This window comes from Lycorma delicatula, chromosome 4 (assembly GCF_047948215.1).
Source record: "Lycorma delicatula isolate Av1 chromosome 4, ASM4794821v1, whole genome shotgun sequence".
Taxonomy (NCBI): domain Eukaryota; kingdom Metazoa; phylum Arthropoda; class Insecta; order Hemiptera; family Fulgoridae; genus Lycorma; species Lycorma delicatula.
This window is the reverse complement of record NC_134458.1, coordinates 87,373,776-87,388,694: the sequence shown is the minus strand read 5'-3', so window position 1 is coordinate 87,388,694 and position 14,919 is coordinate 87,373,776. Positions and strand designations below refer to the sequence as shown.

At 29.0% G+C, this 14,919-nt stretch overlaps 1 protein-coding gene across 9 annotated transcripts in view; it reads right to left on the bottom strand.

Annotated features, from left to right (window-relative positions):
- Window positions 1-14,919, bottom strand: part of Ssdp (Sequence-specific single-stranded DNA-binding protein) — a 165,530-nt gene that overhangs the window by 79,040 nt on the left and 71,571 nt on the right. For all 9 annotated transcript variants that reach the window (XM_075363510.1, XM_075363516.1, XM_075363513.1 and 6 more), the window contains one exon: window positions 13,200-13,248. In XM_075363510.1, coding sequence (XP_075219625.1) covers window positions 13,200-13,248 — 49 coding nt within the window. The remainder of the gene's footprint in view (window positions 1-13,199; window positions 13,249-14,919) is intronic.

Genomic DNA, 14,919 nt, shown 5'->3' with positions numbered 1-14,919 from the left:
CCACTTCACCTCAAAGGAAAGGCAAATTGTGGCTGTAAAAATAACTACTCCAACACAGGATCGATTATTAATGGGAAAAAAATAAATGTGATCCAAAATGATCTGCTGTGGACCTAAATCGAGAATTAGCAGCCAGTGGAACAGATTTACACATGATAAGTGTTCAGATGCAAACTTGCAGCTAGAAGGAAAACTTGTAGGCCGGCTAAAGCAGCTTTTAACACCAGCAATGTGCAAAAAAAAGGCTCTTGTAGGCCAAAGCACATGCTAGCTGGACTAAAGAAGACTGGAAAAATGTTATGTTTTCTGACAAGTCACATTTTTATGTTCCAGGGTAAAGAGTTCCATATGTTAGAAAAGCATCAGATGAAAATACATCACCTCGTATTCATTATCAGTATTCATAATACATCAGCTCGTATTCAACAGTTAAACATCATTAGAAAAAAAGGTTTGAGGTTGTTTCACATTTAACGGCTCTTGTTCATTACTTCCAGTAGATGCTACGTTGAAAAGTGATGGATATATCTAGAATCTGAAGAAAAGAATAGCGAAACACAACTTTAAAACAAGCTCTTGCAGGATAATGGAGTGTTCCAACAAGATTAGGCGCCATGCCATACTGCCAAAAAAGTAGAAAACTTTTTTGAAGAATGAAAAAGTGATCATGTGGCCAAGAAAATCCCCAATTATAAACCCAGCTGAAAATCTTTGGGCAATAGTGTTAAAAATGAATTGTACCACAAAAACTGAACTCATTAAAGTATAATATCAGTATAATTTCATGATGAAGAAATCAAAAAATGTGTGGTACTCGAAACGATGTCAAATGATGTATGTGAAGTGATTAAGAATAAGGACATACTAGATATTCACAAATTCTACAGGAATGATTTTTTTCTAAAGTTACTTTTTATTAAATAAAATCTGCGTTCAGATTAATTTGCATGCTACTGTATAATTGAATGTATATAGACTGAAAATGTAACCAAAATATAAACTTTAAGCAGAACACACACAAATTGGTAAATATACAATTTTAAATCTAGTTCTAAATCAACTTCCATTTGAATCTCACTAACTATTGTTTGGTATTTAATACAAACACAAGTAAGTACCTCAGTGGTATTTAGTACCATCAGGGTACATTAAAGTTGAAATGATACCACAGTATAACCTTAAACAAGTTAAAACAATTGAAATTCAACATACATTAAAAAAATAAATAAATAAGATTAACACATCTGCCAAGAAATAACAGATTTGAATTGGAGCATTAACACTCTCCATTATGCTCAGTCATTTTCCCTTAACTGATTTGGACAGGACCAACTCACAGGAAAAGGTTACCATTCACATACGAAGAATTTTCTGAATAAAAAAATCATATGTACTATTTTATTTACATATTAATCATTTTGGTATAAACTGTAATAAGTAAAAAAATTATATATTTATATTTCGGATTACGAACCGAATACAATATAGCTAGGCCTAAGCATCATGTTTTTGGGATACCGTATAATAAAATTAAACCTTAATTATATATTTATATTTCGGATTACGAACCGAATATAATGTAGCTAGGCCTAAACATCATGTTTTGGGATACCATATAATAAAATTAAACCTTACATTGTCGTCACAAAACTTAGATATAAAATTTTTATGCATTTGCAGTTTCTCAATAGTTCCAACCAATGGCTTGATTTTTTTCTAATGAAAATATAACCTATTTTCATTTGCCCAGAAATTTAAATAAACAAGAATGAAATTATATAAAATGTACTCCAAGCGTAATAGCACTGATCTGATTGAACTCAATACACAGTAGGATAAGCTTTACAGATTAATACTAATAACAAAAGCTAACAAAAATAATAATAAAAAATATAACAAAAAAAACCTGGTTTAAGTCTACCATATTAAAAATATCTAATAAGTGGTTAAAAAATGCTTATTTTAATGTTTTAATCCAAATTTGGCCTAACATTTAATATAGATTATGCCAATCGATGCTCCCAATGAAATCTACAACGGTTTCTTTATCCTTATTAAGGATTCAAAAGCAGTTCCTTGAAATTTTGTTAGTAATTATGATCTATTTTCAAAAAATATATATATAATCATAGCACTGTAACAAAAAACACCAATACAGTGAGCGTAAAAAATCTGAACAAAATTTGTAATTCTCTTAAATTAGTCAAAATTAAATCAAGAATATTATAAATTAAATATTTTTATGATGAAACATATCTGCAAAAAGATTAAAAAAACAAATAAATAGACATATAAAATTGTATCATGATAAAAGAATACTTGCATTTATATTACTTACTAATCCATATCAATAGAAAAAAAAAATTAACAAAAAAAAAAAGGACAACAGATTACCATACCAACCAGAGATCACTTTCACAACAAATCTGGTTTTCTCACCTATGCTGACAGATACAAAAGTAGTAAATAGGAATGAAAATTCCAAATAAAATATAAATTATCATGCTGTTATAAATATTGCAAATTTGTCATTGGACAAGCATGTCTGAACTTGTCATCAGCACTGGCTGCTCTTCTTTCCTTGTAGCTAGTCATAATCAACATATTTTAGGAAGAAGTCCATAATAGTAATGCTGGTAGCAAAATATTTTTTCAACAAATGAAGGGATTGTTTTATCACAGATTTATATATAAAACTTAAGAACCAGTAGAGAATAAGTATATGGATAAAAATTAAGAACCAGTAGAGGATAAGTACATGGACGGTGGAACTTGTTCAGAAAGTTTCAGTAAAAGATTGAAAACAAACTACATGTTAATAGCAAGAATCTCATTCGATGAACAAAAACAGACAGAGTTTGAAGCATTAATTTGAGAAAACAAGCAAATGACTATTAGCAAAATCTCTGACAAAAAGGTACTGGAAGTGATCGTACATCTTTTGATTATATGTTATGAATGAAGAAGTATTAGTAAAAGAAAATATCAAGTTTAGCAAAGCGATATTATGTGGATTCCCTGCCTTTTGCATCCTCAGCAAAAATAAAGATGATTACAATTTCTATAGCAATATGAAAAGGATAATTCTTTGACTCTAAAATAACCTATGATAAAACATAGGTACATTACTCCACTCTCAGTGAGGAGGCATGCAAGGCTAAATTCAAGCTTGCTTCATCACGAAAAAAGTAAACATCATATTTCCATTTAACAGCGACTTTCATCCAAGATTCCCAGGGAATAAACTAATACAACATTCTTCCTGTACAAGGAACAAGTACTGCTCAATATTATACAGCAATTTAAAAAAATGAAGTAAAGTTTGCAATTCTTTCCAAAAAAAGTTAAGTTTTCTGCTTAGTTCCTCCAAGACAACCACTTGCCCACACACTGCTTCTTGGAAGCAATATAAGAATAAGTGATGTGTGCACTCCACCCTCCATATGAACAGATTTAGCACCATCAGATTACCAACTAACTATATGGCCCACTTACAGAATTTTTAATGATGAAGAAATCTGACTTGAATGAGATTATTGATACTACGCATAGTTGAATTGATCAAAAAGGGGCTTTACTCACTAACCTGATCAAGATGCTTCCTGAACAGTGAAACAAAAACACTGTATTGGAAGAAGTATGTTACACCACCTAATTACATTTAATAAATTATAACTATAAAATATTCATATTTATATTGGAATTCCCTTTTACTAAATATGCAGTTATCTGGCAGACTGCTACATAGTTATTTTCAAATTTTGCCAGTGGAATACCACCTACATATTATAACAGAAATATTTTTTTTCAGCCCAGTGCTTTAAAATAAATATATAGTTAACATCAAAACCTGTAATGAAGAAAATCATGTACTGTCAATTACCTAATATCAAGTATTGAATGAACACAACGACAGTGATCCTATTGCATTCAAGTTATAATTTTAATTCTGCGCAATACAGATGTTCCCAGCAGTGAAAATGAGACATAATAAGGTGCTTAATCTGTTGGTGAACATATGGGTAAGTAAAATTATTATTATAATTTGTCCGGCGAAAAAGAAGATATTCACAGACTAAATTGGAAGAAATAGCCAAACATTCTGAAAATAATCCCTTGTACCCATCACTTTATATGGTTATATGTATTCAATTTTATAAAATGGTAATAGTGAAATTATTAAAGAGAACACTACTTTCTTGTTTTAGATTGATAAGATACGGAAACTTCTCAACCAAAAAAATCATACAAATAGGTATGCATTGTGTATAAAAATACTAATTTTTGAATGTCTTCCTCAAAACAGTAGGGAAAAATTCTTAACGCTAAGATTTTTTTTTCAATTAGAAATTTATCAGTACATTAAAGATCATTCAAATATTCATGTAATTATGAAAACTATCTGATTATTTACTTAACAAACTAAGTAAATGTATCAATATTACGAATATGTTTATTTACAAATAATAAAAATATCCATTACAAACTTAAGTTGAACAAAGAAGTTAGGAAGAATTACTCTATTTTCTATGCAGACAGATACCAATGACATAAGCAGACAAATGATGGATGATGCTATAAGTATGTCGACTAGTTGGTCTTCATAATCAGTGGTTAACTACGATTCCACAAAAACATTCAAAGCAGTTATGAAAACAACACCTAATGAAACCAATTTAAGATCATTTATTCATTTCCTTGAAGTATGATTTTTTCAAATTCATGAAAGCGTTTAATAGTGCTGAGTTTTATTACTTACTAACCAAGTTCATGTTGATTTCCACAATAATTCAGTTTAAATAAGACATCTCCTTCTGTCCGTAACTATTACTCTGAACTGATGAATCTGCATGATAGCCTGACAGCAATGTGTATTCTAAGTAATTTTTAACATCGGATACCACACCCCAGGTAAATTTATTTTACACGTAGTTTAATTTTTTTTTTTCAATTTAAAATAGATTGCCTGGCATTAGCTTTCAAATACACTATTCATGACAAAATACAGATACTTTATATAAGAAGATTATCAGCAATTTGACGAGAGAAATAATTCACAAGCAACAATTCAGCACATCTATTAAAATTAACCAACCGTTTTCCTTCACACATTAGGAGACATCAAATTTTACAGTTAAGACACAGAAAATATTTAAATTAAAAATTTTCCTTTATTCATACCTTACTAAAACAAAGAGTAGTTAAGAAAATTGTAACATTAAAAAACAGAATAAAATAAAACACATAATTCATAAATGTATTACCAAACACCAGATAAAATATTTCAGTTTGATCATTCACATATTCATTTTATTTCTTTTAATTTATAAAAAATATGAATAAGATTACTATCTGAGGTAAAAATACATATGTATAAATCAGAATCAGAGTTAAAGATGGATGTCATTGCCAATAATTATGTAAATTGTTATACATACTTAGTAAAATAATTACGATTAATCCTTTTCTTTTTTTTTCAAGTAATATTTATAGAATAAATTAGACAAGCAATGGAAATACATGTTAAAATTTTTTTCTAAATGCATAAATGAAAAGCAAACACCATTATATTTTAACAGAAGCCTGAAATAAAAAAAAAGTTATCAAGATAATGTTAAAAGGGGAGACAAATTTTAAAACTAACATTAACTTTTTTTATTTTTGGAATAATTACGCTAGTGCAGAACATTATCAGAAGTAGTTTCAGAAAAAACATTTTCATAAAAAAGAGAGAGAAAGAGGGAGAAAAAGAAAAAGTAGAGTATACTCCAGAACCTTTTTACAAAAAAAGTTAAAGAACTCTTACATTTCTATTGTTTAACAATCATTATTAGTAGTAGTTATTAATGAATTAATGTTAGAAATACTAACAAAAAATATAAAGTTTATCCTGTGTTTATAAAAAAAAAATAGCAATTATGCATATATAAAACACTATACTCAAAAAAATACACTTTACTAATAGCAACTCATTTTATTTTACAATTCCAGTAAACTAACTCCTTTTATTATTTTGTAAATATATATATATATATAAATATTATTGCTTCAACAATCAAATTGTACACATTCAGTTCTTTTACTCTGTATAAATGGTTCACGAGTATACTCAATTTGTTTAATTTCAATAATTATTTAACATAGCTCTCTAAGTACTTATTAATATATTTATATATATAAAAAAAATTAAGTGTGCATTTCTAACTCATCTTATTAGAAATGTTATAACTAATTTTAACACATCCTGCATACAGATTTTTGTTTAAAAAAATGTTCAGGGCATAAAAAATATTAAAATTAAATATTCGTACAGCAAAATAATTTAATAACTGCACTCTTTGTTAACCCTTAGATGTCATAAATATATCAACCAATGTAAAAAAAAAGTATAATTGAAGATATCTTAGTTTGTGTGCCCAAATTAAATTCTTTGGGGGAAGAAGAATGATTTCTAAGGGTACACCTAACATTTAAACCAGTTTTATAATTTTTCTTGAATTCATATTAACCAGAATTTAAACTAAAATATTCATATACCTAAATCATTGGTTTTATATTTAAAATTTTATAAAAAGATACATTTATGTTTATTCATTTGCATATTCGTACTTCAAATTTTGAAATATATAAATGAACTAATATGTAGAAAACATTTTTCTTAAATGTTGTAAAAATAGAAAACAAAAATTAACAAAAAAAAGTGAGAAAGTTAATTAATGTACTAATTCACAACTATTCTTGATAAAAGTATAGACAGGTGTTAGAAACTTATCTCACTTACTGCAGATTTTTATTTAAGAAAATGAGCATTTGTACATGTTCAAGACTAAGTCTCAAGTTGAGCCACAGTAACTGAAAACTCATTCTCAACAAATTGTTTGGTGATGGTGGTGATGTTAAACATTTTCAAGAAAATTCCTTCAAGTAAAGGCACACTGTTACTTAAAAAGAATCAGAAATTTTTTTGGAAACATGGCCTGTACATCTCTGTCAAATATAATATTCACCATAATGAATAGAGCATTGTACATATATTGCAAAATTTTAAATGTTAAATTTTATATAATGGCCACTGCATGCAAAATCTTAAACCTCTGCAAATTGTAGTTGCTAGAAGGTATAAATTTATTCTTAGATGTTATTTGCCAATCACTAATTTAAACTATATGCTTTAACCGAATTTGTTAAGTTTCAATAACAGCAAACTCTTATTGGAAACAATTAACGGCAGACAACTGATCAGCTTACATTTTATTGATACCCTTTTTCTAAGGTGGAAGGAGGGGTGGTTCCGTACATTAAATCTAAAATGGCAACTTTCTACTTGGCTCTACTTCTCTGAGTAACTTTAGTTTAAGATTTTTGAGTGGTTTAATTTACAAAGCCTGTAATTTTATAACTATAGTACAATGGCAACACTTGAATGGTACGCACTCCAGTCTCATAATTGAAGAGATCTAAAGATTTTTGGAAAACACAAATGAATTTTTGCTGATTACTTTATTTGAATATAATTATTAACCTAACAAACAAACTCTGTTATAAATAAATAAATTTTGTTTTATTAAAGGCAGATATTTTAATTTTATATTTGGATTGTAACAGGTATACTGAAAATAAAAATAAATTTACTTATTAAAATATTTTTTTTCAAGTTTTATAAATCAAAATTTGTTTCTATTTCTTAATCCTTCATTCCCAAGTGATCCCTAATCATAAACGTTCACAAAGACATTTAGGTTAATGATTGTTGCATTCAACTAAATAAATCAGCAAACGTGAAATTATACAATTTCCTGTCCAGATTCTTATGAATATTATTTTTATAAATACAATTTAATAAAAAATCACCTGCACTAATGAATATGTGAAGAAAACAAAGTAATACTTGAAAAAACATGAAGACTCAAATCTAAACTCTTTCGATTATGAGATCGGAACCCTCACCACTCAAGCTGCTGCCACTGCAGTTAACTGTCTATGTATAAATAAGCTAATTGAACCACTCAAAAATCTTTAAATGAACATTACTCAGCGGGGCCCAATTGGAAGCTGCTATTTAAAATTTAAAGTAGAGAACCCCACCTACCAACCCTGCAAAAGGGCATTTATAAATTCCATATAAGCTGACCGACCATCTGTTCTTGTAAAAAAAAATAATAATAAAATAGGTAAAAATTAAATCATATCTACAACCTATACTACCTGCACATCTGAAAGACGGACCAGTTCAGAAAAAATTGAGCAAAATAAGGCATAAAAACAGTAACAAAATAAAACCAGGATTCAGGATTCTCGGTCACAGTTCCCAATTTACCATTTACAGCAAAACAGTACAGGTTGAAATTTACCATTATTATATGATCACATATAACTGTTTATGATACAACAAGAAAATGTTTGAACTGTGGAGTCTATATTTATAACGTAACATAAAATAATCTACATTAGTGGTGCTCATTATGTTCTTTCTTGTGGAAAAAAATTGAAAGTAGAGAAACCAAACAGGAAACATTCAAAATACAAAAAAATAATAACTGTGTTTGGTAATCAAAAAGAGAGAATACACAAAATAGCATATATAAAATTCATCTTTCAACTGTATTATTGTAAAAGAATTCTAAAAGCATTTTATTTAAATTCCTTCCATTACGTTTGAGGAAGCATTTAGAAGCGATCCATGCTTAAAATTCATATAAAAATTGTGTAAAGCATCTATTAATCTCTCCAATAAATTCATTAAAATATACTCATGAACTTTTCACCAGGTTTCAATTAAGCACACGCATAATTCTCAATTTTATATTAATTCCCTTGAAACAACTATTATTGAATGATTTTTTTTTGTATGATAAAGAAAAATTTTTAAAAACCCTAGAATTTTCTTTAAGATATATCAGTTAAATGTTTGTTAACAGGCCTAATTATATTGTAGATAAAAACTGAATTATATTTAGTACAACAATTCTTTGCAATAGTCAAAGATTCCAACAGACTAAATGAATTCTACATTTACAGGCTTCTTTTTAGGTACCATGGCAGTAGCTTTAAATTAGTTTAATTACATTATTACACAGCTTGATTACTGAAGAATTTATTAAGGATCTAGACTATTCACCTACACGATTTAGTAACATACTCCACTTCTGTTAATGCACAGGACTTTGCCAACTACATTTTAAACATTAATTCTAGCATAATCATTCGGTCATGTATTATATTGTTTACATTTTAAAAGTTTTTCTTTAGCGCATCACAAACAAGTGTTTAACACTGAAGAAAAAAGGGAGATGTAATATGGTTGCATAAAAAATTAAATGTTCATATTATAGAATATAAATTTCGAGTACGAAAAATACAAATAATAGAAATTAGATTTTGTTAAAAAGAAAAACTAAAGGCCTGGAAATGAAAACCCATTCGGTAAACAGGCATTGTCAAAAACTAAAGGAACAGTAATCTTATTTATGAATAGTTTGTTCAGTAAGGCCAAGGCTAAGCTAAGTACGTCTGGTTTGTTAATTTAAAAAAGTAGCAAAAATGGTGTCGATAATAAAAACTTATGTCAGTGTTACAATGACAGTAACTGCGACACGGGTGACCTTTTCTTTGTATCTTTGCTGATGAAGCAATGAATTTAAAAGATAAAACATATAAACTTAGAAAAATATCTAAAGATGCTCTACAGATTCATCATATCAACACAGTTAGCTGATTAGAACACCCCCTAATCACAGGAAAAGCTTTCAATGTCAACTAGTTCAAAGCTTGGCATAAAAAGTGTTAACCGAGGGCGATTTCCATTGTCTATATTTGTCAGAAGTTAAGTAACAATTCTGTAAAGACTAATCATTCTTAGAATTCACATGAACTGAAAAGAACAACAGAAGGGTGAGATAATATAAAGCACGTCCCTCTGAAAAATGTCTAACATAAAACATTTACTACAAACCTCATCTGTTATATCTTTATTTATGAAGGCCTGTGGTGACTATTCTTAATACTCATTTATTTTCAATGATTGTTTATGGATTAAAAAACATAGTAATCACAAATCAAACAAAGCAATTATTTAGTTTTTAGTAACTAATAAAAGTAGTTAGTACGTTAAATTAGTTAACAGTAAGTACTGTCATGATTTAAATTTTATTTATTATAATAAATAATAAATATATATAGTAAATGATTTTATTTATTATAATAAATAAATCATGAAATAACAAGCGTTTCAAAAAGGACACTCTAAGATTAAGAAGGCAGAAGTAACACATAGGTAAATTATATTATCCTTATATGACAGTTGGCAACACTGTAATCAAGGTTAGCAGCTTGCAATAGATGATATGTCTCTCTTCTTCTGCACTACTGCTACACCAGTATAAATTCATCTCTATTGGGTTAAATATGTATTTTCCAAGGACAAACGTGTTAATTATCGAGACTTATTTATTGCGCATATAAATCTTATGAACAAGTGAAAGATGAGTTTCAGAAAAAATGTTTCAATTCTTCAGTTCCTATTAAGTTGACAATATTGCATTTGGTTAATAAATTTTGTGAGACTAGGAGCGTACATCAGTGAAAAAGTAAATCATTATTAACAGTAGAAGTTGTAGAGGATGTGAAAGAATGATTGACTCGCTCACTCAGAAAGTTACAATCATAGGCTGTGCTTTCACTATCCATAGCTTTCAGGGCTATGAAAAGATTACAACTGCGGCTTATCGCATCGATATCGTTAAAAAACTGAAAGAAGTAGACCACAGAAAACATTTATAGTATTGTCGTTGGTTTTGTTCTCTTGTTGATGACACAACGGTATTGAAATTTTGGATCGTGCTTATTTCAGTAAAGAGGCATGGTTTCAATTGTATGGCTACATTAACAGCCAAAACTGCAGAATATGGAGCTCTGAAAATCCTCACACATTTCATGAATGATTACACAAGTGTAAAATTGGTATTTGGTGCGATCTCCCGGCGTTGTGTAATAGGGCCTTCATTTTTTGACATACCTGTAGAAGGAGTGGTTTATCGCAACTTAATCAAACTGTTTATTGCCATGTTAGATTTACACGAACAAGAATGTCGGTTCCAAGAAGATAACAACATTTCATACTGCTAATGAAATGCTAGATATGTTATGGGAATTTTTTGGCCATCATTTGACATCAAAAAGGTTGTGGCCTCCAAGATCCCCAGAAGATCTTACACCAGCAATGTTTTCCTTTGGGGGAACTTAGAAAGTGTATTTTTAAAAACAATCCTCATAAAATTGACAAATTGAAGGTTAACATTGAAAGTGAGATTTCAAACATTACTGAGCAAACATTATGAAACGTGTACGACCTGCATTGGGATCTCAGGAAATCATTTTGAACATCTATTGTAAAGTTATTAAAGGTAATTTCAATACTGCTGTATAAATATTTTTTTAACGTTAATATTTTTGTAATAAATTCACGTCATCAAACAAGGGCGTTGCATCCTTTTTGAAACACCCATTATAACAATAAAGAAGTACATATTTTCATTACTATAATGTTTATAACAATAACTATATCCAGTCCCCACTGTTGAATTATAGGTCTCATATTTATTGTGCAGCTGCTTAAAAGATTTTAACATTTAATTTTTTTTCTGCTAATGTTATTAGAGGTAGTAAACAAATGATATGAAGAGATGAATGTCATTTTTAGAAAAAAATCATATGTAGTTTAAGTACACTGTAAAAGCAAAGGTTTGGTTGATGAAAACAGACAAAGAATTTTCTAATTACCAAAACTTATTGACACATTTGATAGTAAATTAGTCACCTAACTGGTAGTCTGGCATTTGGCATTTTTTAGAATACACATAAATATATGACGTATTAAATTATTAAATAGTATTAACATTATTATAAAATTAAATTATTTTTTAGAATATAAATATAACAGAAGCCATTTTTTTATCTCGTGCTACTCTAATTCTCCCAATTATCTATTAAAAAAAAAGGAGAGAAAGGGGAAAAGAGAGAAAGGAAAAAGAAATAATTTTAAAATGTTTAATATAAATATCAATAAGTAACTGTATAATGTTAAGAACGTAACTTCAATCTTTGACATAATAAACCACTACTTTAACACCTTAAATATATTTTACCTGCCCAATTATTTATAGCAGTTCATAAATTATAAAACTACTTATGAGTGAAAAGAAGGACCTACGTTTTGACAGATGTACACAGTATAACTAATCTCAGTACAAATACTGAAATTCACAGTACTAAGAAATGGTCCTTTTAACCTCTACTTCCTGGAAGCTAATGTTTAGCCAGTGTTGTTAACAATTAACTAAATTAAAAGTAACCTCATTATGGATTACAGATCACATTTTAATTACTTAAGCCGCATTGTGTAGTTATTTATTAGAAATAAAAATCTATATACCAAGGAGTTTAATGAAATTTTAATTAAATGGCTCTATAAGGGTCAGTATAAAAACTTAATGAAACTGTTATGCTATTTCACTTAATAATGATTAATATTGCATATGAAGCAACCTGTCTATTTCATTTTAAGTTTTAAAAGAAAAGTGAAAGAATAAATATCAAAATAGTTTATTCAGAATCCCATCAATTAAACAATATTAATTAATGTGATATTTTTTTTTCAAAAGAGAAGGTAATATAAAATTTAATAATTCTGACATCTAAGGATTACACGAAATATAATTAAATTCTATACTTAAAAAAAATAATATATATAAAAACTGTTAATATTAAAACTGCATTGTGTATTTGTTTAATTAAAAAAACTATTTTTAAATTCGGAAATAATAAAATAATTATATATTTAATAATTAATAAAGTAAAAAAGAACAGACATGCTAAAAGATAAATAAAAAGAACATGCAGCATTTAATAAAGATTCAGTTAAAAAAACATATTTAGAAATACCTATCTCTATTAACTGAAAAATGAACAATAGCATTTTTTGTTTATATTAAAACTATATATAAATAAAGGTTTTGCTGATTTATAATCAGATTGTTAGAAATAATCTGATAAAAAATAATGGTTATGAGATTACATTCATCTGAAAATTTCAAATAATTAAAAGAAAAGTAAAACATTGGATTGATGATGAATTATAGAAATTTATTTTAATTTTTTAAATAAAAAGAAGATAATGACAACGAACGAAATTAATAACTTACCTTGTCTGGTCGGGTCCATTGTGTTAGGCATCATAGGTTGCCCAGGAGGCTGTAAAAAAAATAATAAATAAAAATGAATAATAGATATTCTAAGACATTATCAACATTACAAAAACAATAAGAAAATGCATGTAATTTAATTTCTAAAATTCATGAATTGACTGAAAAGTGATTTCAGATTGCTTTTGTAGATTTCGGTGCAGTTTTTGTTTAGAATTCACTGAAAAAAATTAAGTTAAGAAGATCTACTAAAATTGCTTTATAATTTGAGCAGAAAAAAGAAAGAATCAACTTTGTCAAGTTAATTCCTGATGCCTTTCAATTTAAATTCTATTTTAAAATTGGGAAAAGAATGAATTTTTCAACATATATGAATACTCAATTTTCTCAAATCTGTACTCTATACATGCATGTCAAAAAAAGTAGTATATATATATATATATATATTACTCCCAATATAGATTCTACCTCATTACAATCATGGCTGGTACACCAGCCAATAAATTTTACTTTGTACAAGGTTTGTTAAAAAAATATACAGAATTTTTTAATTTCCTGGGCTGTAAAAGTCACAATTTCTTCTTTTTATTGCGGTGTTAATACAATTGACCCTAACATACGAGGTGTGACAATAAAGTAATGAGACTGATTTTTCTTTGCAAGATGTGGCAACCCTGCAGCTTGCGTAGGCACACCATCTTTGACCTTGGTCTATAAGCTACTTCTACTCCAAGCGTGCCGCTTGGAGTATCTTGCCGCTTGGAGAATGGCAGTTGCATCAATGTGCCATTGATGCAACTGCTCAGTCGTGAGTTGTGCTGTAATAAGTGAACACATGTTTGTGTCTCTCGTCACAGTAATGAAACCGCAAAATATTGTGCAACGGTATGCCATTTCTTTTTGCGTTAAATTGGGTGAAAACGTGACGACAACTTATGGTAAGCTTCAGAAGGCTTTTGGAGAGGAGGTTATGTCAAGAGCTCAAGTTTTTCGGTGGCATAAAATTTTTAGTGAAGGCAGAACGAATGTTGAAGATGAAGACCGCAGTGGACGACCATCAACCTCTGTCAACTTGACCAGGGTGCGTGAAATCATACGATCTGATCGAAGATTAGCCGTGAAAATGATTGCAGAAGAACTCAACATCAATCGAGAAACAGTTCGTCTAATATTAACTGAAGATCTTGGTATGAGAAAGATTTGTGCAAAAATTGTCCCCAAAAATCTCACACAACAGCGAGAAACATGGAAAAATGTGGCAGCCGATCTGTTAGAGCAAACTGAAATCAATCCAGATTTGTTGAGCCGTGTTATCACTGGTGATGAAGGTTGGTTTTTTCAATACGATCCAGAGACAAAACGCCAAAGTTCGCAATGGTGCTCAAAGGGATCACCCAGACCAAAAAAAGCTCGCATGTCAAAGTCAAAAGTGAAATGCATGCTTGTGTACTTCTTCGATTCCATGGGAATTGTTCATTAAGAGTGGGAGCCTCCTCGACAAACAGTTAACCGATATTTCTACAAAGCAATTTTAGAAAGACTTCGTAAACGAGTTCTTCGTGTCCGTGCCAACATTGCTGATAATTGGATTCTGCATCACGATAATACGCCATCCTATACTCCTCTGTCAGTACAGCAATTTTTAACCTCAAAACAAATTTCAGTACTACCACAGCCACCTTATTCACCAGATATCGCTCCGTGCGACTTTTTTGTATTT